The sequence below is a fragment of the Rattus norvegicus genome, chromosome 8 (assembly GCF_036323735.1).
Source record: "Rattus norvegicus strain BN/NHsdMcwi chromosome 8, GRCr8, whole genome shotgun sequence".
Classification (NCBI taxonomy): Eukaryota; Metazoa; Chordata; class Mammalia; order Rodentia; family Muridae; genus Rattus; species Rattus norvegicus.
This window is the reverse complement of record NC_086026.1, coordinates 82,277,894-82,305,252: the sequence shown is the minus strand read 5'-3', so window position 1 is coordinate 82,305,252 and position 27,359 is coordinate 82,277,894. Positions and strand designations below refer to the sequence as shown.

The following is a 27,359-nucleotide window of genomic DNA, read 5'->3' as shown; positions in this document are numbered from 1 at the left end:
ATTCCACACAAAAAATAATCAAATCCAACCAGTTACAAAGGTTCCATTTCTTTTCAAATTCCACCCCTTGAGTCACCCTGACTTATATCTAACACATCTGAACAGTAATACACCCATTCTGTAAAGCTCCTATTTTGTCTCTCCTGTGAAATCGTTTTGTACTCAGTAATGAATTCAGCTGCCCACTTTCTCCCCTCTTGAGCATGGATGCAGACAGTACTAAGTGCTGACAGAAACAGCAGTCACTTCATCCTGGAGCACTGGAGAAGCAAAGCACTGAGGAACTGAGACAGGGTCTCTCTCCATAGCCCTGGCTTTTCTGGAACTCAGTTATTCCCACAAGCAGGCAAGGGCAGGCAGATTCTTTCTTGCTCTGCTTTCATGCCCGTTCTCTTTCTCCCATTTTCACGGCCCAGTTCATTCTGGACCCTGCAGATGCCTCTGGCTGTGCTGTCCCTCAGACCTACAATCCAATATCCTCACCCAGACCTGGGAATGGCTGCGTCCTCATTGTCATTCACCATTATGTTCTTAATGCAAACTTTTTGCTTGGCAACATGCTTTTTTTTTTCTTCTAGAAAGCACCATGTCTCATGGCTCTGCAATATCTCTTTAAGTCCTTTCTTCCTCCCACAGGCGCCCAAGACCCTATCTAGAACTGTGTGAGCTGACTACTGCATGTTTTCTAAGTGGGCTGACGACAAGGTATTTCCTATATCTGGTGAGCTGAGATACAGGGCTCAGTGCCATGCCAGATGCTTAGCTCCATGCTCAGACCTGGTGCTGGGTGGGAATATACCCCAGCAGCCTTCCAAATCTTCACAAAGCTGAGACTGCTTTCAGCAACCATCTCCATGTTGGCAGTCCCCAGAGCAGCTCACAGATCTGCTCCTCTGCTGTTTTCAACAGTTTCCTTTGATCTTGAAGCACCTGTCATCATCTAACTCCAACCTTCTAGTCTCCCACAAGGACCAGCACTGGAGGCTGAAGCAGAAACAGCAAGGCTTTGGACACTCTGAGGATATGCTGACAGACAACTGCTTCACCTTCTCCCAGCCTTCCCTTCTGCTAATCTCCTTACCAACATCAGCACATGGCCTAGCCACACCCAATAACGATGCCAAGCCTCCTGCTTGGCCATGCTCCCAGGTCCAGGTCTAATCTTCTCTTGTCGTCCATCACAGTCCAGAAAAGTTTACAACTGCTAGCACCAGCAAGCCCCATCTTACAAGAAACTGACACAGCCGCCTATTCCCCAGTTTGAAGGAAGAAGCCTTAAAATCTTGGCTCACTTCTGCATAGAGGTTCTACGTGGTTTTATTTTCTCTAAATGTTTTATTACAGTTACAATTTGTTTATGAACACATATACGTGTGCCACAGTGCATAGGTGGAGGTCAGAGGACACTTGTGGGAGCTGATTCTCTCCCTCTACCACACGGGTGCCAGGAATTAAAACTCAGGTCATCAGCAAGTGTTCACCTGCTGAGCCATCTTGTCGGCTCTATTTTATTTTTGGTGTCAGATGAGAGGCTGAGAAAAGCAAAGCAATGCTGTTCACATGCTCCAGTGCATGGCCCGCAGCCATGGAATCAGTGGCTATGGAAAAGGGGAGGGGCATACGAAGTTGGGAAGGGGAAGAGGGGATAAAAGTGGATCAGGAAGGAGTTAGAGAGAGGAGTAAGGGGTGATTGTAACCAAAACATATTATATGAGTGCATGAAATCCTCAAATAGTAATAAAATATGATATTCTTTTTCTTTTTTTTTTTTTTCCGGAACTGGGGACCGAACCCAGGGCCTTTCGCTTGCTAGGCAAGCACTCTACCGCTGAGCTAAATCCCCAACCCCAAAATATGATATTCTTAAACAGGAATTATGGCTATGTATGGCAGTCCTGAATTTCCACCTAGTTTTCGGTTCAGACACACAACACTGACAGCATCCAGTCTGGGTTTACCACCTACACTTTCCTATCTAAGGTGCCAAGGTGAGGAGCAGACAGCCCCACCTTGCCATTCCTGGGGAGGACAGCACTTTTCTTTGTAGAGATGAAATTTGTCTTATTTCATTTTAAAATCACAAAATACTGAGTTTTCTCTGTAATAATCATCAAACCATGCCTACGTCTACACGATACTGCACTCACTGGATGAAGGCATCTACACTTGCTGTTCCTAGCTATTTTATTATTTCAACTTGGGCTCCAACCCTGGGGTTTTCCTAGCAGACTTTTGTTAGCGTCACTAATGAGCTCCTAACATACAATGGAGAACTGAGTTCTCTGTAGTAGCAAATGCTTTCTTCTGGCTACAGGTCACCAAGCTCTCCTTGCCAATCTACTAGCTTACTGGGTCTCCCTTTTATCTTATTTCACCCTATACTCATAATTCGTGGTCCCCATTGTGTTTGGTGTGAAGCATGGCCCAGCATGAGTTGATCCTTACCTGAGGCTTTGAGCATACTCCTCCCGATTGGTCAAGATTGCCAGCTCCTCTGGCCTCAGTTCCCATTCCTCCAGCACTACAGACCTTCTCTGTATCTGCACCATACTCAGGGTGGTCTCACCTCTGTACTCCCTGCCTTCCTTCATGACATCAGTGTTTATCAAAACATCACACAAGGTAAGAAAAGTTATTCACTTAAATCCATGGTGCCACAAATAATTAATCTCTTAAAAACACAAAAGTGATGGGGCTGGAAAGATGGTTCAGGTTAAGAGTATGTAGTGCTCCTACAGAAGATGAGCTGGGTTCCTTCCCATCGCCCACAGCAATGGCTAGCAACAGCCTGCAAGTCCAGCTCCTGGGGATTCAGATATCTGGTCTCAGGACACTTAAACTTAAACACATACATATACCTACCACAGACACACAGACACAATTATTTAAATAACATAAAGATATCTATTTGTAAGTGCTGTCTTCACAGGACATGAAGGACTTTCTCTGCAGAATGAGGTAGGTGCAGGCCTATCTCAACTCTAAGCCAAGCTTCATGTCCTCTCAGGCCTTCTGTACTTCCCACTCAAGCCACACACAGTGACTTGCAACATAAGGCTCTTGCACATTTCTGGCCTTCATACACCAAGACTTCTGCCTAAAGTGGCAATTCTTACTAGGAGGCAACTTGCCCAAGAGGACATGTGGCAAGTCAGAAGCCATTTCTGACTGACTTCACTGGTGGGGTGTGCAACTGGCACCTAGTGTGCGATGGTCAGGTTCCCGGCTCACCACTCGAGAGTACACAAGATAGCCCTACCCCACAAAAAAACCTATCTGGCTCCAAATATAGACAGTGTTGAGGAGAATTCCTGCCCTGAAATACCCATCTGGACCTTTCCGGGAAACTTAAATTCACTTATTAAAACCCAAATCTAGTGTCATCTGCCACCTTGGTGAAGGATTCTGACAGGTCCCCTCAATGCCACGCTTCTTTCTAACAGAGCTATCCACTTCAGCCTGTCACACATTCAGTGTTGATATATTCATTTTTTTAGTATCTGTTACTAGAATGATGCTGTTCCTGTAAACAAAGATTATATGTTACCCGGCTTTTAGTCTCAGTGAATTAAAGATGACATATTGACAGAGAATACATAGTAACTTCAAGCAAATTAAGCCAGGCCCCAAATACCTCTAATGTCATTATAATTATTCAGCTCTAGAAAAAAATATATGGGGTTGGGGATTTAGCTCAGTGGTAGAGCGCTTGCCTAGCAAGCACAAGGCCCTGGGTTCGGTCCCCAGCTCCAAAAAAAAAAAAAAAAAAAAAAAAAAAAATGTACATATATAGATATACATATACAACACATATATTTTTTGGAGGGGCGCGGATTTTTAAAACTGGTCATTATATTCCTAGAGCACAGTTCCAGTGTTGACATTTATTTATGCATTTTTTTAAACAGGAGATTAAATGTCATTCAACATAGGCTTAATGTCTTAAATAATGTCCATTAAATTACAAAAAATAGAAAACAGAAAAATAATAAATGCTAAAACATGCAAATATTTAAAATATTAATCTTAGGAAGAATTATTTTTAAAATTATTGAATTGTGTCATCTTGAGATTAATGGTGACTATAATGATTAAGACATAGAAGTATTTTAGGATGCACTCCTTTAGGCTTAAGCAATATGCTCATCTAGGGTTAAGTACCAGACAAGGAGCAGGAAGCCTTTTATGTCAAAAAGCAGAAAATAACTGGATAACAGAGGAAGGCACATGAAAACCAGGGTGGAGCTGGAAGGCTACTAAACAAAAAAATGGAACCTCTCAGCACCCCAACAACCTAACAAGCGAGATTCGGAACACACTCCGCAGGGAAAAGTGAACCAATAATAAGCAAGCGGACGATAGACTTCAGAAAGTTCAGTATTATCTTCAGAACTGTGTATGTCCCCCTTGGCTCCTTAAACTGACAGGTGACCATACTCATCAAAGAAATACCACCTTTACCATTTGAAATGTACAAAAGCAAACAAACAAAACACACACACACACACACACACACACACCCCAAAACTCCTGAAAGATTGTTTTTTGCTACACCTGAAATAGACACTAAAAGGTAGGTTTCAGGAGCCCATTTTTAGTCTCAGCTGTAAGCAGAGGACAGCCTGTGTCTTAGATACAGGTAAAAAGTCTTCACTGGACATTAAACATTAGTCATTTACATTACAAGCCGGGACACTAAGCTGCAGGGAGCTCATAGCCAAACACAGAAGAGGCTTGAGACTGCTTTGCCTCACCAGGTTTCTGACCAAAGCTGTTATCTGATTTCACTGCTACTCAGTACAGATGGCTGACATTACCAAGAACGACTCCAGTATCAACTTGTTAAATGCGAATGCAGACTCAGCATATCTGAGCACGAACCCAGACTGACTGGAGACATGGGAAATATTTTGGGAGCTGTTTATTTATAAGCGAGTTACAATAAACCACTATAATTAGATTAATATATTATTGATAAACACAGCATTGCTTCTGAAATGTCATTACTATGGTCACTCCGTGTTTACAAAAGGAATTAGCATAAGCACTAACTTTACCATTTTTTTTTTCTTTCTTTTCTTTTTTTTCGGAGCTGGGGACCGAACCCAGGGCCTTGCGCTTGCTAGGCAAGCACTCTACCACTGAGCTAAATCCCCAACCCCTAACTTTACCATTTATATGTAAAATTAATTTAGACACAGTAGACAGTAAATGTAACTTATACCACTTAGACTGTTTTTATAAGGTAATTGTTTAATACATATTGAAGAATAATTTAAAGTTCTCAGACAAATGGCACCTTCTGTATTCTTGCACAACCAAGAAAGTTTAGGCACAAAACTAGGCCTTAGGTTCTAACAAAGCAGTATTTGTTAGTTTGCCTGTGGAAACATATTCTTAGCAATGCAAAGGCGTTTAGTTTACATCTCACTGGATAGGTTTAAAGAGCCCCTTGGAAAGCAACAGTGACAAATGATAATGTTACACAGTAACAACTGTCTCAGGGATATTTCTATAATTCTTTTCAGATTAATAACTTCTTAGGTTTCTTCAAATGTAGAGTCTGGGAGGAATACTGACTGAACCAGCAAAGTACTGAAGTTGCTTCAAGATCCCAGCACTTCCCACTTTTTGGTGTGGTGGTTTTGGGGAAGGGAATTGAACCGATTATAATGTTCTAAAAACTGAATTTTGCAAGTGGAATGAAAACTCTTAAAACAGATCAGAATTTGAAATCTGATCTCTCCTTATCCCCAGTGAAGTAGATGCACAGATTAACCTCGGGCACAATGACTAGACTGTGGCAGATTTCAAAAGAGAGGAAAAAAGCCCAATTACCTAATTTTCTAACTCCATCTGTCTAGACATTATCCGGATTTTCCCCCCAACACTGGGTATCATGAAAAGAGGTAAGGTCCCTCCACCAGAAGGAAAGGAAGAAAGGAAGAAAGGAAGAGAGAGAGGGGGGTGGGGAGGAAGAGAGAAAACCTGTATCTTGTCAATCTATAGCTAATGTCATCAGAAAAACAATTAAACTTTCCGGAATTCAGCAAGACCTTCCAAATACAGATATTTTGAATTTTAGTTTGTAAGATTTTTAAATGCTTTGAAAAGTCCAAATTACATAAAAAGCCAATCTGGCTAAGATCTGTAAGAGTTAAATTACTAATTAAATAAAGCAACACTGTCAAAACAACAAACTAATGTAGTACATAGAAAATTATAGGAACTACCTAGTAAGTTTAAGCCAATTCAAACACATAAAACTTAGAAATCAATACTGCTGAAAAAGTGAGCTACATTTTGGGAGGTGGCATTGACTGGAAACTCAAGAAAAAGAGGGTGGGAGCAGCATTCCTGTGGCTAGGGTGTATGTAAATGCAAAACCCATTTATTTTTCCTCTGCTGAAAACATTCAATATAATAAATACTCTTTTTATCAGCCATCTTACAAATGCATGCGTTTTAAGAGGGAGAAGAAAACCCCGTTTCTGAGGGTAAGAAGACAAATGGAGCTGTTGGAGAAAACAAACAACACAGGATCGAGTGTTAAAGACCCAGCCAGTTCTGGAAGAATTTTAGGATTCAAATAACCAAGGAAAGGCTTTTTGGTTTTGGTTTTTTTAAAGAAGTTTTCCACTGGAACAGTAACAAAGATTTTTACAAATATAAAGTTGATGCTTTCTAAATGCTTTCTCACTAAGGGCCACAGAAAGGAACAGATAATGTTATTATCAATTATAATCAGCATACAGTTCAGGAAGTACTTTACAAGACCAGAAGACTCTTACCTTACGGACACCGGACAGTTCGTTTGTCAAGTCTCTCTCTCTCCAGAAACTATCAACTTTACCGTCATTCCCAGATGCAAACTTTATGAGCAACTGAGATGGTCCCCCCTTTGAACAACTGTGCTTCAGGCTGGATAAACAGGAAACATTCGGATATGTCCCACCCAGCGAGACACTTCTTTGCAAAGCAGCACGGCCTCTGCTTCTCTGTGAATTTGGTCTTTCCAACTCTCCACGGATGTTTACATGGGAATCCGTGTCTGGTGTAGTTGGTAAGCAAGGAGATGCCCTTTGTGTGAGCATGCCATGGTCCAAATCAGACTGGAGCTGAAGTTCTAACCTCTCTGATGTGCGGCCAACACATGGGTTTGCACAATCTGACGCTGTTTGATTTTGTTGGGTCAAGTGCACAGAAACACAGGAAAATCTTTCCGGCAACTTCTCACACACAGTTTGTTTGGGCCTATTATCTGAAATGACAATTTTCTTTTGCAGGGAGCCCTTGGCATGGAGCGGCCGAACATCTCTGACTTCCCCAGGAGTACAAGTCACTTTAGATAACCGAAGCCCGCTGACAGCTGTCGACAGGAAGCCCCTGGTGCCAGTTCCGTCTTCATGATGTGCAGTTTCGGTAGGAGACACAACCAACTGGTGTGAGGTCTGGTAGGCACCCCTGCTTGTCGGGGATGCTGGTGGAGTGTTTGAAGGACTCCTTGGGAAAATGACCAAAGATGTGCAGCGCTTCAGTGGAACCTTTGCATTCCCGCTCACCGGCACTTTCATAATCTCTACTCCATGTTCCAGGTCTTCCTGGGCAAAGGGAAGCCTACTGGGACTTCTGCACAGAACTTCACGGGGAGCAGTGTTGACTGGCACGCTTCTGTTGGAGGTGTTGTCAGAAGGTAAATTTCCACTGAAAAAGGTCTCATAACCACTACTGTCGCTGACAACACTGCCTGTGTAAGAGCATCCACTTGTGAGGCTTGCACAAGACCCACAGTCACTACCATTGCTGCTGTAAGACCCATTGTCACTGGCTGAGAAGTTACTGAGGCTGCCATTGTACATGGCAGAAATACCTAAGAGGCTGCCATCACTGGCACTGGACACCTCACTGTCAACTCCAGTGCTGCTGCAAACACTATCCTTTAAAGCACAGGTAAAGGAAATATCGTCCCTATCTACCACAACAGTGCCGGAGGGAAGACACCCACCATACCTGGGCTGCAGTGAGATCTGCAGGCAGCTGCTCTTTCTGTCAGTACTTTCGGCGGATCTATGATCTACCCACTGAGCCAGTGGCGTCTGTCTGGGGATCAGCCTCATTTGAACCACGCTGGCCACTGAGATCCGGGGTGGCCTCTGGCCGTGTGTGTGAATGTGGTTATCCAAGTCATCTCCAGAGGGTTCCGACAGAGGGTAAGTCTTGCTTCTTCTGGCTGCGAAGTGCAATCGTAAACTCTGTGCCATTTGTTCTCATTTCCAAGCATGTTCAGGGCTGAGAGTCAAATCGAAGAGCTCTGTCTGTAGACAGGCTAGCAGCGGCTGTGCTGCAGCCAGAGAAAAAAACCAGCAGTGGCGAGAAAAAGCTGGTCAGGGGCGTCTTTAACCTCAGGACGGCTCGAGACTCCAGACTTCACAGAAAAGGACGGCCGATGCCTGAGATTGACATTCCCCAAGTGTCTAGAATCACTGGGAGTCAGAACGCCTTCACTGACAAAGCACTTGATTTCCAGCGACCTTTAAGCTGAGCTCAGCTGCAGTCCTGACTCAAACACAGCCAACCTTGTTTCAATTATACCTTCGCCAATTTGCATGAATGAGTAACACAAGAACAAGAAGCTTCTTGCATTTCAACGGGAAACCCAGTTTTTCACCCCAGCCCAAAATGAACATTTAACTCCCGAAATCTCAGTGCCTGCAACTTTCCCCGGTAATCCTAACCACTAATGTTTTCACCAACCGCTATAGTATTACAGGAAGTGGGTACAAATAAAACTTGTGTGATTGAGTATCAAATTGAAGATTGAATTTCCAACTAGTGGCCATACTGAGGGATTAGTCAGGTTAGTTAATGCGGGAAATCTGAATACACTCGGAAATATGAAAACATGGGGTGAGGCGCATAAAACTTGACTGTGAAGTCAAACAGATAAATATTTTAGCAAAACACAATTATGAAAGTGAAAGCTGACAGACTGAACTACAAAGTGAGCCTAGTAACACTGTGGTAAACACCAAATAACCTCCTCAAGGGGAAATTAAAAAAAAAAAAAGGCTGAGGAGAAGCTGTCACCAACCATTTTGTCCTGTAATTTTAAGGCTTTTTGCAGCCAAGTGGTACAGTCTTTAAATGATGCCATTTATATTTTGACTATTAAAATCCTGCCAAGAAAGCCTGGGCAAACATTCCATTAAAAATATATGCAGATTAGACAGAAAAGCTACACCCCAATATAGTTTGAACACATTGGATATTTTATCCCACTGTGTGCAATTCATTCACTTAAAGAGAGTGTTGTGGCAAGTAAAGAAACCTAAAAAGGATTTAACACATCAAATAAACATATCTCAATGGCAATTCTGTTCTCAGAGAGTCCTCTGCTGGCCCCTGCTGGTGCTTTAAAACAACCCATGTAGCTGTTAGATACCTATAAAGAAACACAAACCAAGCCACATATTTCATAACATAAACAAAGCAGGCCCTTGTTTACGTTTCTGCCCACTGGCACGGTCTTTGAGGTAGAATTATGAGTGCTGATAAAACGCTCACAGCAGAGAACAGTAGACTGCCTGTCCTTCAGAGGGGCTGATTCTCTGAATATATAGATATATATTTCTGACGTGTTTATATAACCTTCACTGTATTTTCAGCTTACTCGGCAATAAAAGCTTCATATTTTATTTAATCCTCTCCCAAATGTCACAGACCGAAGTTGGTATTCTATTTGAAAGAAACAAATTTATTTTTAAATAATACTCTAGAGTGTATTTAAACCCCTTACCTGAATTTTATAGCAAGAACTCCAGCAGTAAGCATATACTGGCCCATTCATAGGAGAAGTAAAAAGCAAACAGTTGAGTTATTTACACTGCATGGCACTACACCCAAGCTGGATTTTTTCTAAGTTAAATTTTTTTTCCTAAGTAAAAGCAAATATGTAAAACATATACTCATACTTTGTTTTAAAAAGCTGCTTAAGTCAGATCTGTTTTTAATTCCAATTTTCTAACAGTATTTTTAACCAGTTAATCCATAACAAACTAGAATCTGTTAAATTTGTTTGACTGAAATTAGACATTATACTTAGAAGGTGCATAACCTGTTGTGCCTTACAGACTTCAGCAAATAAATACACTCAAATTATTCTTCTTTTTCTGAATTGAAGGAAAGTCCTAACCTTGTTTCTTCCTTCTAACTTTCTTTTGGGATTAAGTTAGGAGTTAGATGTACTAAATGGGTCACTTGTAATCGGATGATCAGTATCATCTGAGTACACCGGCCTTGGGATAAAATTTACAGTTAGTGAGAATCTCTGATTATTAATAGAAAGTAATGCTGAGTATCTGACATATTTTCTCCTTGACCAACAGCTTTGTTGTAAGATTTTAAGCCTCCAACCACAACAGGCTTCTTTTTTCTTTTCCCCCTCTCTTCTAATCCTACTAAACATAAAGCAGGTACCAGACTACTCCAGCTGGGAGGTGGGGTGGGGATGATGGGTAGATACTGTCACTGCTCCCAGTGAGTACCTGATTTCTTATTACGGTTGGGATTTTTGTTTGTTTTGTGTTTTAAAGTTGACCCACCGCTGAAGATGTAGGTCAGTTGGGTAAAGTGCTTACCTAAATTCACACTGCCCAGCTCCCTAAAAACCTGGTATGGAGGTGACACACACCTATAATCCCAGCATTTGGGAGGTGGAAACAGGAGAATCAGAAATTCAATATATGGTAAATGTGGACAGCCTGGGCTATGTGAGACATTGTCTCAGTTAATTAAAAAAGATAACCCAGTTGGCTACTTCTGAAGGAATATTCGTAAGTTCTACAGATAGATAAGAAGCAATGATAACTGAAGAACTGGAGGAATCAGGCAAGACAATCAAGTGTTGAAATCCCAAAATGCTGAATAGCCCAAATTGTAGGCTCAGATCTCCGGCGATGCAGAGGCACACACCACAGTTACCAGGGCCAATGTCAACTCCGGTCTCAAGCCAGATGAATGAGACGTGCTGGCAGCCCTCATATGGGAGGCCTCTGCTGTCCTGTCGAAATCTGGAGTCTGGAGAAAAATGGACAGGGCCTGAGGATGGAAGCTTGGATCCTCACTCTGAGCTGTCAGGTCACTGGGTATGTCCCACACAGAATAAAGTGATGGTTTATGCTATGTGGGCAGCTCTAGGTACCACTGATTACAGATGAACCTTGAACACTGACATTCACTGTAATAATTGTACTTATCAACTTTGACTACTACATTAGGGCACTAGGCTGTTTGAACAAATTTCAATCTCCACATTGCTGAAGGTATTTCTAAAAATGGGAAGAAGATGCAAACCAGTAGCCTTTCAGTTAAAGCAGTTGGCTGTCCACAATGTGTAGTCTTCGTCCAAACAGCTGAAGGCCTCAAGAGAAAAGGTGTGCTTCTCGAAGAGGCAACTTTACTTGTTTTTAAGACTTATTTTTAATATTTTTAACTATGAAGGTATGTTTGTACACATGCAAACGGGTGCCATGACCTTAGATGGCAGAAGCATAAGAGCCTCTGGCACTAGGGTTACAGGAAGTTGTGGGCTGCTTGACACGGGTGCTGAGGGCCAAACTCTGTACAATCACTCAGAGATGACTAAGACACAGACACAACTACCACCATCACTTCACGCCTTAAAACCAGCTAAGGAAAGAAAAGCACAAGCGATACATGATCAGAGAAACATTTTCCAGAGGCCTGGAAAATTTCTCTACTTAAAATTCTACCTGTGTTCTTCTCCTCACTCTTTCCCAAAGAGGTCGGCCAGGACACGGTTTCAATCAAGGACAGATGTTTACAGTGCTGAAGTCTGCTGCGGGCGGCCAGCCCAGCTGCTATGGCTCCCAGGGCAGCAAGCTCATTTCTGAACTTCAGTGATGTGCTGAGGTGTGGGTGGCCCCCAGCACACGGCTCTGGTTTTTTCTGGCCCCTGCTAGCTACTCACATTGACTTCCTGATAAAGCTCTCTCTTCCAGGACACATAAAGATTATCACAACAGATACAGCCAACACAAAAAAGGCACCATGTTGAATGTTATAACAGTTTAACTCGTATCCTCATGAAGAAATGTCTGAGGTTGGGGACGAGGTTCAGGTGGCAGACTGCTGTGTAAAATGCAGGAAGCCCAAAGTTTGATCACTAAGTCCACACATGCCACCACATGTGGAGGCGTACACATGTAACCCCAGCACTGGAAAGGAGGAGACAGGAAGATCGATGTCTGAGGTCATCCTCAGCTAAATAGAAACAGCCAGGTGTATTATCACACGGCTTTAATCCTAACACTTATTTGGGAGGCAAAGACAGGAAGACATTTTTGAGTTCAAGGCCAGTATTGAGTTGCAGGACAGACAAAGCTATAGTGATATCTTGTCTTGGGGAAGAAAAATATTCCCCCCAAGTGTTTTCCTAGCCCTTGTCTCCTAAGAGACTGACTGACAAGTTCATTTTTATTGTAAATAATTAAGTTTGTAATTTTAGTTTTTGGAGGTAGGGTCTCCTTCAGGCCCAAGCTGCACCATGGCTCCTTGTATAGATGACAATGACCTTAAAATGAATCTTCCTGGGGTTGGGGAATTTAGCTCAGTGGTAGAGCACTTGCCTATCAAGTTCGGTCCCCAGCTCCAGAAAAAAAAAAAAAAAGAAAGAAAGAAAGAAAAGAGAAAAAAAAAAGAATCTTCCTGCCTCTGCTTCCCAAGTGCTGGATAATGGGCTCGCACTTCCAGTTCCTGTTTCCTGTTGCCTGGGGTTACCACTGATGTGCCAAATCAGAGCCAAGACCCTGATGGAACTGCCACATCCATCACCTAGATGTTTAACCACTAATACCAAAGGGGGTCTCCCTCTGAGCTCAGGACACACAGTACAGAACTACACACATCAGCTCTAAAGAAGTGTTAATGAAACAGTGTTTGACAAACATGAATGCTGGTAGTCAGGAGACAATCACATCCCATGACAGTCAATGGAAGGAAGGATGAAACAACCAGACCCAGAGGAAAGCACAAGGAGCTATCCTGCCTTCTGGATTACATTTAAATAACTTGAATAACATAGTCCACACACAAGGATCAAGGAGAAAGTCACTCCAACATGAACATTAGCAGCAAATGTTGCATAGGAAGTGAAGACAAAGTAACCCGAAATTCAGCTTCCCAATACCCAGCCTAGAGATGCCATCAGATATAGTGCAGCAAGACACTGCAAAGATGCCTATAAATTGAGAAAAGCAATTTGAAATAAGTAGACTATCCACCTCGGAAGGTTAATGCACGAATTATGGCATTATGACCATAATATATGATGGAAAACTGCCTTGGTGAAAATGTCAGTGTGGTGAATCTGAAATACAGCATTTAGGAAAAAGCCTGTCAGAAACACACTCATAGCTGCTGCATGTGTAAGCTTAAACACATACAAAAGGGAACTAGAGAGACGGCTCAGCTATTAAAGAGGCCTTGCTGTTCTTGCAGAGGGCCAGAGTTCAGATCCCAATACCCGTGCCAAGCAGTTAAAAAACCAAGAACTCTACTTCCAGTGGATCTATCGCCATCTTCTGGCCAACATGGGCACTGTACTCTTGTGCATAAACAGAAACTCATATATACATAATTTTAAAAATATAAATCAATCTTCTAAAGTTATGTAAAAGGAAATAATGTTCTTAGGGATATATATGTACTAACATATATGTATGCATGTACACACACACTAAAAATATTTTACAAAGAAATGTTAAATAGAAAACTTGTAATAGTAGCCACTACAATGGGAAGGAAAAGGGACACTACTGGAAAGGGTACAAGAGGTCTTCAGAGGCTGCATTGATTTGCTTCTAAAAGTAAGGATGTGCATCGTGTACTTTATGTATATGCACATTTCTGGATTTAAAAGTAAATCACCAGGGCTGGAGACGGCTCAGTGGTTAGGAGTGCTTGTTTGAACATTATGAAAATTCAGAACTCAGAAGCCAACACACATACACCATCAGCCAGGCATCTTATAAATGTCTGTGACTCTAGGTGTAAGAGGTCTGATGCCTTCTTCTGATCTCCATACTGAAGGGTGTGAACACACATGTAAACACATACAAATAAATAATAAGTCTTAATATATGGTCTTAAAAGCTCATGCTGCCTGTTGATAAAAAGACTGCTTTGAGTATTAGGAGTTCTCAGTGGAGTATCTGCTGTCAGTGATACAACAGTCACTTTCTTTTTTTAACTATTTTTGAGGCAGAACCTCCTAATATTAGTACAGGCTTGCCTAGAACTGTCTAGACCAGGCTGGCCTAGAACTAACTCATGTCTTCTCTGATGCAGGAGCTTGCTCTGTCTGTCTCTCTCTCTCTCTCTCTCTCTCTCTCTCTCTCTCTCTCTCTCTCTCTCTCTCTGTGTCTCTCTGTGTCTCTCTCTCTCTCTGTGTCTCTCTCTCTGTCTGTCTCTCTGTCTCTCTCTCTCTGTTGTTGTTTTGCTTTGGGACAAGGTTTCCCTGTGTACCTTTGGCAGTCCTGGAACTCACTCTGTAGACAGAGGTGGCCTTGAACTCAGAGATCTGCCTGCATCTGCCCCTGAGTGCTGGGATTAAAGGCAGGTGCCATGACCGCCCAGCTGGCCTAGAAGTTCCAATACAGAGTTCTAGGATTACAAGTATGTGCCTCCATGCCAGACTCAATTATCATTTCTTGAAAATAAAAAAAAAATGTTATGCAATGTAACAATATTTTTTAAAAGTTCTCTATTAAAATTATTGTGTATATGTGTGAGTTTACATGTACATGCAGAGACACACAGAAGCCAACAGAAGCTGTACTGTGTTCCTCTGTCCTCCCCCACGTACTCCTGTAAGTCAGGGTCTCTCCCCTAGGTTGGGACACATGTTTTCTCTGGAGGGTAGAGGGCCAGCAAGCAGCAACAATCCTCCTGTACCCTCTGACAGGAGTTACAGGAACTTGCATGGCACTCCTAGGATACCTGATTTGCTATCCTGGTACTGAAATACAAACTCTGGTTTTCACAACTGAACATTGGGCACTTTTAACTAGACCAGTTCTCCATCCCAAATCCTCTTTTTCTGTCAGTCAGAAAAGTGACTCAGCCAGCACTCGGGAAGCAGAAGCAGGTTAATCTCTGTGAATGCCAGGTCAGCTCCATCTACAAATCAAGCTCCAGGATGGCCAGGAAAACAGAAACTCAGTCTCAATGCCTCTCTCAGCCAAAGGTGATTCAAATTACTTAATTCCTATTTTGGTGTATTTTTTAACCAAAACAGAATGAATACTTAACATTACTTTTCTGTTAGGGTTTGGTTCTGAAGTGTGCTGCAAGCTTGGGCTTCAGTGAGCATCAGTGCTCAGAGGTGAGATGCGACTGGACCACAAGAGTGCTGATCACATCAACTGACGGGACTGGACCTATCTCATCAAGTGATTGATTTGTGCATTTACAACTTAATGAACTTAGAGATCGGGATTCCCTTACAAAGGTGGCCAGTTTCGTTCTGATCGAACCTTCTGCATGATACTCGGCCTCATCACAGGGACCCAAGTAAACCTAAGTGCACATGGGCTACAACTGCTAAAAGCATGAGCCTTCCCTCCTCTGGGTCACAGACACAGTGTCAGGGGGAGGCTAAGTAATACAATACACATGTTCAGATCTTACAGGTATAAATTATAAATGTAACCTGCTCATGGGAAGGTTTAAATAGACACCCAAAAGACGGAAAATTGTAGAGTTCCCAGATGTTTTTCAGGAAACCAAGAGGCAAAATGATCATTTTATAGAAATGGAAACCAGACTGAGCCCAGAGGTTTAGGCCTATAATCTAAGCACTTGGGAGACAGAAGTAGGAGAGTCCTGGCAAGTTCATGGCCAGCCTGACCTGAAGAGTGAGTTCCAAGACAGCCAGAGATATGTAGGTAGACTGCCTCAAAACTAAAACCAAACCCAAACCAACAAAAGCACTTAGGTCTGGCTTTGTCCTGGCCTTTGTGAATAATATTCATTCCTTCAGTGTAGACAGGCTCTTGGAAGAGTATGGACAAGAGAGTAGATGGACAGTAAAACTGGACAGGGAAACCTGAAAAGACCCATAGGAGCCGCCTCAGAAGCATGAGGGCCAGAGTTCTGATCCCCAAACCCACAAAGAAGATGGTCAGTGATACACACTGTATTCTCAGCATGGGAGAGAAGAGGTGAAGATACACAGGTTCCAGGATACTTGGCAGTAGCTAGGCTTGCCTACCTGGCAAGGCTCCAAGCCATTGTGGCCCTGTCACAGAACAAAAGTTATAAAGTGCCCGACTTTATAACTTTTCTGTGTGTTCTGACACACACGCCGAAGGTGGGGCACTGTGGTACACATACAAAACATGCAACTGCATATATTCTAGGATTCAGAGTACATGGCATGGAAAATGGGAGAAAGAGGGGCTTATCTCCCGGACCTTCATTGAGAGAGACTTTACAATCTCCACACCCAGGATAGGTCATTCAGAACAGAATGAAATGGGAGGATTAATCAAAGGAAAGAGAAAGAAAAATATGCAGCCACACCAGTAGCTCAGAAGTCTCTCAGATCACAATCACAGATCTTGACCCGTCCCCCACAGTCTCCTGAAGTTCACCATCAGCACAACCTTCACACTCATGCAGGGTAATAGAACTTACCAAACGATTTTCATCAAACACTTCGAAAAGAATCCGGTGCTGTTGTGGAAGGACCTGAGTAAAAGAAACAGCCTTTCTTTAAAAACATAAACACCACCTGTAGATGCCAAGAAACATCTTCAAAATGAGCAACTGATGACCCAGTTATGCAGTTCCATTGCACCAAGAATAGGCCACTCACATGTCACCCACAGCCACCCTCGATCAAACACTTTTTGTTGTTGCAACAATACGTAGTATTTTTCAAAGCTAATGTCTTCTTTTGTAGACATATTTCAGTAGTTAAAATCTACTTAATACCAAACATAAAGGAAGCTTTTTTAATATACCTGAGGTTGAAGATATTACATAAAATTATATTTTGGAAGGGAGAGATGGCACATGGCCATGGTAGCTGTCCTCAGACACCAGAAAAGGGCATCCGATCTCATTACAGATGGTTGTGAGCCACCATGTGTTTGCTGGGAACTAAACCCAGGGCCTCTGGAAGAGCAGCTAGTGCTCTTAACCGCTGAGCCATCTCTCCAGTCCCCCCCCCACCTTTTTTTTTTAATTTGAATTGATCTTATCTATTTTTTAAGTTATCCTGTCTTTCAAAAAAAAAAAAAAAAAAAAAGAAAATCAATACTCAAACAGACAGGACCACAACATGTGATTCTATTTATTCATAAAAACCAGGAAAGCAACCATAAGACTCCAGGTTTCCACACATATAATAACTTTATATGTAAATGGCTTCAACTCATCAATAAAGAGGCACAAACTGGCCTCTTTTAAAAACAAAATCTAATTATCTAATAATATAATTATCTTTTCTAAAACGAAACAAACAAAAGGCCCATATCCTTCAGGCAACAAAGAATGGACTATCCAGGGAACTGAAACTGAGAGAAAGCTGGCACAGTTTTGCTATCTTACATGGTAGGCTTCACACCAAAATTATTCAGAAGTAGGTTTTTTCTGTTTATTCATTTTTTTAAATGACTGCATATAACAATCCACCAAAAAGATGCAATACCTATAAATATATTTACAGCAAATATTGAGGCTCTCAACTTCACAGAACAAACATGAAAGGGTATAATATATCAGACAGGACTCACAGTGATGGAGGTTGGTTTGGTCAGTACCCCACTCTCATCCCTAGATACATCACTCAAACTAAGTCAACACAGAAAGCTTAAGAGCGATACTACGAGGCTGACCAAACTGAGCTAGCTGATAGCTATAGAACACTCCATCTCCATTTAAAAGATATAGAATACACATTCTTGTCAGCAGCCCACAGAGCCACCTCTAATATAAACCACATTCTAGGCCATGAAGCAAGTCTTACCAAATACAAAAGAATCAATATAATCTCTTATATCTTATTAGACCATGGTAGAAATTAAACTAGAAATCAACAAAAGGAACACCCAGAGAAATTATACAAATGCGCTGAGACTGACAGCTCTTGATTAACCTCTGTGTCATTAAAGAAATCAGGAGAAAATGAAAAGGCTCTTGAGGTGAAATCAGAACCTTTGGGGTACAACTAGGGCAGCTCTGCCAGGAAGAGTGGGCCTCAGATGCTCAGGGTTAAGAGCGCCTGCTGCCCTTCCAGGACTCACATCAGCTGGCTCACAACTGGTTTTAACTCCCACTCCAGGGGATCCTACACTCTGGCCTCTGTGAACACTACACTCAACTCCACACATATCTACCCATAATTAAATATAATAAAAATAATTTTTTTTGAGACTCAGAAAAAGGCTGATGAGGTGGACAGGCTGGCAGGAAGAAAGGTTGCATGCAGGCCTGCGGATCTGAGTTTGTTCTCTAGAGTAAACATGAAGAGAATCTGACTCCCTCAAGTTGTCCTCTGACAACCACAGTGTACCTTGAGTGTACACACATGCATACACACTCGCTAACATAAAGATTTTTTTAAAATCGGAAATATCTAAAATATACTTATAATCCAACAAAAATTTGATATGAAATGGATAAATTTCTAGATATATCTGACCTACTAAAATTAAATCAAGAAGGAGTAACACAAAGCTGCTTAGTCATCAAGACTGAAGCTGTAATAAACGGTCACCCAACAAAGACGGTCCCAGCAGACACATCTACTGCTGAGTGCGGACAAGCCTTGGAGGAAAGTGACTATCAATGGGCCTTCATCTGTTCTTTACAGCAGAAAGGGAAGGAGTGCAATCCACCCCATGCTACAACACCAAAAGCCAAATCTAAACAAGAAAAAAACAAGGCTATAGACCAATTCCCCTGACTCATATACACACAGACACACATAGACACACACACACAGACACACACACACACACAGACACACACACACACACCCCACACACAGACACCCACCCACCCACCCCCACACACACAAATCTCACTAAATTCCTGTAAAGCAAACTTAAGAATTCACCAAAAGGGGCTGGAGAGATGGCTCAATGGTTAGGAGCACCAACTGCTCTTCCAGAGGTCCCGAGTTCAAATCCCAGCAACCACATGGTGGCTCACAACCATCTGTAATAAGATCTGATGCCCTCTTCCGGTGTGTCTGACACCTACAGTGTCAGTGTACTCATATATAATAAATAATAAAGACAGCTACAGTGTACTCATATATAATAAATAAATCTTAAAAAAAAATTTCACCAAAAAAGTGTACCCTGACGAAGCTGGTTTCATTGCAAGGAGCAAGCTTAGCTCAACATGTGCATATCAATGAGAGCTTAATCAGAACATAAATAGACCTGAGGGTAGAAAGCATTTGACTCAGGCAAAAAGGACTTTGGCAAAGTTCCCTGAAGAACATACCCTAACATAATAAAGGCTGTCACAACAAACATTAGCTAACATTATGATAAACTGGGAAAACTTAATAGCATAACCTCTAAAATCTCAAGGGAGACAAGGGCACCCACTTTCCATGCCTATTCAATTTAGTGCTATAAGTCTCAGCTTCACCAGTAAAAGGAAGAAAGAAAAGAACCCAAACAGAAGTCCGATCACGTTGCAGATGACTGATCCTTTACTTAAAAGACCCTAAAGACCCCACCAGAAGAGGTGTAAAATCTGATTAACACTCTCAGCAAAGCAGCATCTACAAAATCAATATGCAAAAACCAATAGTTTTTCTAGACACCAGTAATACTTGCCAAGCAAAAAATTAAAACAAAACAGAAACCTGTGGAGCTAGAGAGAGGGCTCAGCACTCACAGCCTCATACACGGTAGATCACCATAAGTTCCAGAAAAGTAATTGCCTTCTTTTTATATTTAGGGACACCAAGTACACATGTGCTTTACATGCATACATGCAAAAAAAAAACAACATAAACAAAAAACACTCATACACATAAGATAAAATAAATCAATCTAACAAAAAATTTTAAATACATATGAGGTAAAAGCCCCTCTAATTAAAAGTTCAAGACACTGAAGAGGTCGAAGACATTACTGAATATAAGAATATAGAAAAACTCTCCCAGAGACTAGATTTAATATTGTGGAAATGGCTATTACCAAAAGCCAACTTCAAAATCAATCCAATCCCTATCAAAACTACAATGAAAATGATTCACAGAACTAGAAAAAAAATCTAAAATTCAGTGGAAATAAACAGACTTGAAACAGCTATTATCAATGGTCACTAGAACAATATACCATCCTTAGCAGAAGAAACAATGCTACTTAGTAAGAAAACAAAACACCATTCTGGGAACACAAAGCAGGCATGGAGGTGAAGGACCAAGAAATAAACCCAAAGAAGAGTCACCCAATTTTGGACTCAACTGTGAAGAACTGTGGAGAAGACCTGGCTGCTTTAATCCTGGTGTACTTCCAAAGTAGGAGAATGAAACCAGATCCTTACCCCTATCTTATACAAAAATCAATTCAAAATCCAAAGACCTTAATGTAAGTTCTGTAAAACTGTCTGGGAACATACTTTAAAATGAAAATATAGGCAATAATTTTCTGGTGCTAATAATATAAGAAACAGTGATAACAAGTGGGATTATATGAATTTCTATACAGGAAAAAAAAGCCAGCGTGATGGGAACCTGCAGATGGAGTGAAATGTCTGCCAGCCACACATCTGATGGACACTAATACCTCACACATAGAGAGCCACAAAAATTAAACTTTAAAAGAATCAACTCATTCAAGTAAGTAGGCTGATTGCCAAAGAAGAAACACATTGGCCAATGTATACTTTAAAGAGTTCAACTGCTCAGGGACTCTCTCCCACTGCAGCCTCAGGACTGATGTCAGGAAATGAATGATAACAAATGCTGGGGAGGATTCGAGGGAAGAGTCATTATTCACTGTGGGTGGGAATGTAGACTTGTGCAGCCACAAACATGAGAGGGAACCGGGGACTGGGGAGTGCCTCAGTGGCCAAGAGCACTTGTTGCTGTGCAGAGGATCCGGTTGGCAGCATCAGTGGTCCACAACCATCTGTAATTCCAGTTCCTAGGAAGCCATTACCCTCTTCTGGCCCCCACAGACACTAGGCACGAATGTGGTGCAGAGGCACACAAGCAAGCAAAGCACTCACACAAATATAATAAAATAAATCAATCTAAACACTTTTAAAGCCCTGAAAACAGGAAAAAAATTAATTGAAAACAGAACTACCATTTGATCCAGCTGTAAGTCTTGGGTTAATGACAAAAAAGAAATAAAAAGGATAGGAAAGGACGTAGACTGCTGGGTATGGTGGAGGGCAAAGTTTACTGTAGATAAAAGGGAGACACATAGCTGAGGTAGACACATCTGGGAGAGCAAAGAGTGGTCATGACCCTAAAACGTGGGGAGAGGGGGAGGAAAGGGAGAGCAGAGAACCAGGTACAGCAGCCAGAAGGACAAAGGTACCAGGAAAAACAGGCAAGAAGCAAAATGTCTGGATTCCGTGGGAAGCGCCTGGGGGAAGCTCGGCCTAACCCCCAGAGAGAGGAGCTGGGAAAGCTGGAGCCAGGACCACTCAGATAGGTTAAATAGGCACCCAGCCAGTTAACACAACAGAGGGACTCCACACCCACACTTAATAGTCTCAGTCACAGCAGGAGAGGAATGGATGAAGAAAATGTGGTCCGTACACAGGGTGGAATCGGAGGCAATCACTAAGAAAATGGATGCAGGGGTTGGGGATTTAGCTCAGTGGTAGAGCGCCTGCCTAGCAAGCGCAAGGCCCTGGGTTTGGTCCCCAGCTCCGGGGGGGAGGGGGGGGGAAGAAAAAAAAAAGAAAAGAAAATGGATACAGCTAGAAATATGAGTGAAATAAGCTCCTGAGATAGACAAATACTGTATGCGTGTGTTTGTCTAGAGTTTAGGTCACAAAACTAGACGTGGGGCCCTAACAGCAAAGGAAGAGATCCTAAGCAGGGCAGGAAATGGAGAGGGTAACAGAATCCCAGCAATAAGAAGGGGAAATGCAGCAGTAACTGGGGGACGAGGGAGCCAGCCCGGGAGGGCAGGACTACCAGAGGGCAGGGGAGGGGATGACTGAGAACGATGGCTGATGACAAAGGAGTCCCGCTGCGCAATAGCGCACTCTGTAGGTCAGCCTGGAAAATGAACTGAAAGAGAAGACTGTCTTATACTCTGAAGCCATCGAGGATATTTTTACAGTCAATGCTCACATTTTCTTAGAGTTAAAAAGCAAGAACAAAGAAATAAACTCTAGGGGTTGGGGATTTAGCTCAGTGGTAGAGCGCTTGCCTAGGAAGCACAAGGCCCTGGGTTCGGTCCCCAGCTCCGAAAAAAAGAACCAAAAAAAAAAAAAAAAAAGAAAGAAACTCTAAACAAGTAGAGATAAAGATTAATTTTAGTTTTTAGTCCATTCCTTTCTGTAGCATCTTTATATTAATACTTTCATTAACAAGTAAATGTTATCAAAAGTAAATAAATATTTATAATGAATATAATGTATAATAGTTAAATATGAATTTAAAAATAAGTAAATCAAATAAATCAAAATCAAATAAATAGGCAGGTGGTGATGCTGCATGCCTTTAATCCCAGCACTTGGGAGGTAGAGGCGGCAGTTCTCTGAGATCAAGGACAGACTGGTCTACAGAGCAAGTTCTAGGATAGCTAGGGCTACACAGAGAAAAGAAACCCTGTCCTGAAACAAAGTAACACAAAATAAGAGCAGATGTGCAAAAAAATGTTGGTTCACTGAAAAAAATGTACATTATTTCTGAGCAAAAATGCAGTAAGTAATGATACATTTGAGAAGTCTTTGAAAATTCTCCTAAGTAACACCCACGCAAGAAAACTGCCCAAAGCTGACAGAGCAAAACCACAAGTGAGTTTCACTTTTCTTGGAATGACTCTAACCAACTCAGAGCCATTTAAGATTCTCAAATCTCAGACAGGTTTCGAAAGCTCGTTCTGACATCCTGATTGAAGGAGACCTTCCTCTGAGCAGGAACAGCAGAAGGGCCTTGCTGGCGATGCACCGGAACGCAGACTCGGGGGTCTATGCCGGCCAACTTCTTCCCTTCTCTTATCTACATTAAAACCAAGGGTTTCACAGAGGCCACCAGAGGCAGTTGCAGACACATACAATGTTTTAAATGACCACTTATTTTCACTTTATGCGCTATATTCTCTCTGCATGTATGTCTGTGAGGTATCAAAGGCCCTGGAGCCAGCAGCTTGGTACACAAAGAACAGCTGAGAACGGTCTTGTGGGTGCTGAGCATTAAACCCACGACTTCTGGAAGAGCAGCCAGTGCTCCTAACTGTTGAGCCATCTTTCCAGCACCTACCTCTTTTTAATACAGAATTTTGTTTTAATAAAACAAAATAAGTACTTATTCAGAAGCACATGCATCAGAGGTAGGAGTGCAGACAGGCTTGACAGCTGGATTGTGAGCAAGATCAGAGCTGTGGAAAGTATACTGAAAGAGCAGAAAGGAAGATATCTTTTAAAAGCACTGGCCATGCTTAAGCCTACAGGCAAACGGGAAAATGAGGCAAAAAAACTATTTTAAGGAAAATACAAGCAGAAATGATCCAGCCAAGACACTGGAAATGCAATTCCACCCTGCAGGGAACCGAAAGGGCTGGTGGAGAACTATGCCCCTCAGAATCTCCTGGGAGCTGGAATAGCAGGGCTGGAATCTGAGGTGGGGTGAGGTAAGAAGGCTGGAAGGTCAAGAAAGGTGTGTAAGAGCCACATCTACTTATCCACAGGAGGCTCCCAACTAAAGTAGGCTAAGAGCACACCAAGTGTCCAGCTTCTCAATGGCCTTTAACCATCAATCGCCTTTATTTATCTTTCATAATAAGATTAATGGTTCCTACTGTACCATCAGAGGGCTCCTAATGTTAACTCTCTTTTAAAAGATTTATTGAATTTTTGTGTGCATGTGTGCCTGGTACACGCAGATGTGAGAACGGGACACTGGATCTCCTGGAACTGTACTAACAGATGGTTGTAAGCTACCATTTGGGTGCTGGAAATTGAATCCCAGGTCTTCTGTAAGAGCAACAAGTACCTTTAATCTCTGAGCCATCTCTCCAACCCCTAATTTTAGATCTCAAAATTTTTCTCTGGGTGACTGGGCAAGGTGGTACACACCTTTAATCGTAGCACTCATAATACAGAGACAGGTAAATCTCTGAGTTTATGGAGCTAGTTCAGACCAAATGTTAACATTCTAAGCTTCACCCCCACAGTTACTTGGCAACAGCCAGATATGCCTGATAGAAAAGGGGCTGCTTGCCCCCTTCTCATTCTCTTGCTCTTGCCTTGCCCCCACCTCCATTCCCCATCCCCTCCCTCCTCTCTCCACCTGCAGATTGCTGGTCTCTACTCCTCTTTCTCTACCCCCAACCTCGGCCTTTCTCTGCCCCTACTACCCTCTTAACTCCCCTCCCCATACCCTGTGGCTGGTCCTTAGGGGGTTAGGGGGAGAAGAGATGTCTCAGCAGAGGCATCCCCTTCCCCCACACCTCACTATACCTCCATAGAACATATCGCCCCCTTTCTTTATCTTTATATAAACACATCAACAAACATCGCTCACAGTGAGACTCCTGTCTCAGAAAAAGATTTTAAAGTTTCTTTTAAAAATTTTGGATCCAGTGCAATGTGTCAGCTGATTAGTTTGTTATGTAAGCCTGGCCTGAGTTTGACCCCTAGACCTAAAGGTGGAGGGAAAGCCAGGTCCACAGAGCTGGCCTCTGATCACCAACACACACACACACACACACACACACACACACACACACACACACACACACACAGAGGCATGTGCATGTATACACACACACACAGAAATGGCATTTGCATGTCCTAACTCACAGACACATCACACACACACATAAGTAATAAAATCCAAAACTCTAGGCACATTCCAAGATGTTATTTTAGAATATTATAAATGAGTACTTATGGTACCCACAGAGGAAAAAAAACTTTTTTCCTGAAATACTTACTCTGAACAGTATTTCTTCGTTCCATTTTGGATTCAAAGACTAAAAGACAATAAAAATAGTACAATTTATTTTTTAAAATAACTTGCCATAGAAAAAACAAATTTATTAAAAATCTTTGGAAGCTGGCTAAATCTAACCTTTTTGATAGTTTTCGTCTGCACGCTGGTAAGGACTCCACTCATCGGGTCATACAATGTCACTCTTACATAAGGATCACTGTTAAAAGGTAAAAACAAAAGTTTCAGTAGTAGTTTAGTCCAAATCTTCAAATTACCAGATTTCCAGTTCTATTGTTTTTATTATTTTGTACCCTAAAACACCAGAGACCTGCACACAGGCTCTGGTTTATAGAAACTTACTAAAACCTTTAATTACCACATCAGTAAAATGGACAGAGATTTAGAGTACAGCACTTGGGAGAGTGGGGTCCACGCCTTGACTGGGCAGCAGGCCTGGGTGCAGGTGAGCCGTCCCGGAGGGCATCATGAGAGCAGGAGGGCTGACCATGCCTCCTGCCAAGGGCAGCACTGGGTGGCTGAGCCAGGCAGGGCAGTGCTGGAGAGCTCACCCTGATACTGCAGATAAGAAGCTGGTGGGTTGGCCAGCTCACTACCACCCAGGCCCAGATCCAGGGCTCTGAATTGGCCCACCTCAAATCATGCGAATGGCTGAGGCACGGGAAAAGGCCAGCCCTGCTGTTCCAAAACTGGAGGATCTCCAGACAGAGCAACAACTGGTAGGAGTCCTGATGATCTAATATTGATGGTGTCACAGAAGTCAGAGATCTTGAACAGACCAATGGCAATGAATATTTGCAAATGAAGATGTGTGGACAGAGGAATATACTGTTACACACCACGGCTTCCACGATGAGACGCTTCCCATGCTTTTTGTTGTTGTTTGCTTGCCTGCTTTTTTATTTTGGGGAAGGTTGCAGGGGCAAAGGACAGATATGAGGGGGTGGGGAGATAAGTAGAATTGTGGAACATAATACGAAACTGACAAAGAATCAATAAAAAGATTTTAAAAAGATAGTAAGGAGTAAAAAAAAAGATTTGGAATGCAGACCACTTAATGACTCTTATAAACTCTAAATATTTTTGAAAAACTGCAGTTAAAAATAATTACATTTGCAGGCACAGCAAGGCACAACTTTTTTTCCTTAGGTAATTTTTTTATTTACATTTCAAATGTTATCCTCTTTCCAGTGGGGCACTTTTAATCCAAGCAATCAGAAGGCAGAGGAAAGCAGCTTACTATGAATTTCAGGCTAACCAGGGCTACGTGGTTAAATCCCTTTCTCAAAACAAAGATGTTGTAGAAGCCCTTCCACTTTTTTTGAAACAGTTTTTATTCATGTTTATGAGTGTGTATGTATGTGTGTGTGTGTGTGTGTACATGCATGCAGATGCCCATTAAGGTCAGAAGGTATCAGGCCCCCTGGAGTTATGGTTACAGAGTCATCTAACATAGATAGGTACTGGGAACCAAGGACTCAGGCTCTCTGCAAGAGTAGAAAGATGGCTACTCTTAAGTGAGCCACCTCTCAAGCTCCAGAAACCCTCCTGAAGGGAGACAGATGGCTTTGAGGAGCCCAAAGAGGCACTCTTGTCTAGCATGATCCACCTGAGAAGGTCCCAGTCAGCCCATTTCACCAACTCCTTTGTCCTAGCTTTTCCACATTCTGAAACTCCACTAACTCCTTCCTCTGGCAATGCAGGGCATGTCTTTCCTTTCTCAATTACAGAACAGTTGGTAAGAGCTTACATGGCAATTACTCCACATCACACTGTTCAAACAGCTTCTGTGGATCAGGGTCAGCTGTGATCCATTCCTCCCAAGTTGTAGAGACTACACAGTAGTCTGAGGGTGGAGGCTGAGGCCACAGCACTGCTCTCAACACAGCACTCAACACAGCAGCCCCACTTTGCATATTCCGATCCCACATCTCTTGAGAACCAGAGTGCTTTCTGTCTGTTCTCAGATCTACTCTGAAAATGCTTTGAAATACTCATGTCTGGGTTCTGACACCATTTTAAATGTCTTCTTTCTCTTCCTCTCTCCCGGACAGGTTATCATGTAGCCCAGGCTGACCTTAAACTCTCTATGTACCGGAGAAGGACCTTGACTTTCTGATTTTCCTGCCTGGACCCCACGTGCTTGGATTACAGACTTGCATCACAA

General features: G+C 42.3%; 1 protein-coding gene across 4 annotated transcripts in view; it reads right to left on the bottom strand.

The window, feature by feature from the left end:
- The window catches only part of Nedd4 (NEDD4 E3 ubiquitin protein ligase), an 84,892-nt gene that overhangs the window by 44,390 nt on the left and 13,143 nt on the right, over positions 1–27,359 (bottom strand). For 3 of the 4 annotated variants that reach the window (XM_063264950.1, NM_012986.1, XM_039080889.1), the window contains 3 exons: positions 25,313–25,391; positions 25,176–25,214; positions 16,717–16,770 (listed from right to left, as the gene is read on the bottom strand). In XM_063264950.1, the coding sequence (XP_063121020.1) occupies positions 16,717–16,770; positions 25,176–25,214; positions 25,313–25,391 (172 nt within the window). Of the gene's footprint in view, positions 1–6,791; positions 16,565–16,716; positions 16,771–25,175; positions 25,215–25,312; positions 25,392–27,359 lie in introns of those variants that run through there. The other variant, XM_017595479.3, reaches the window with a different exon arrangement.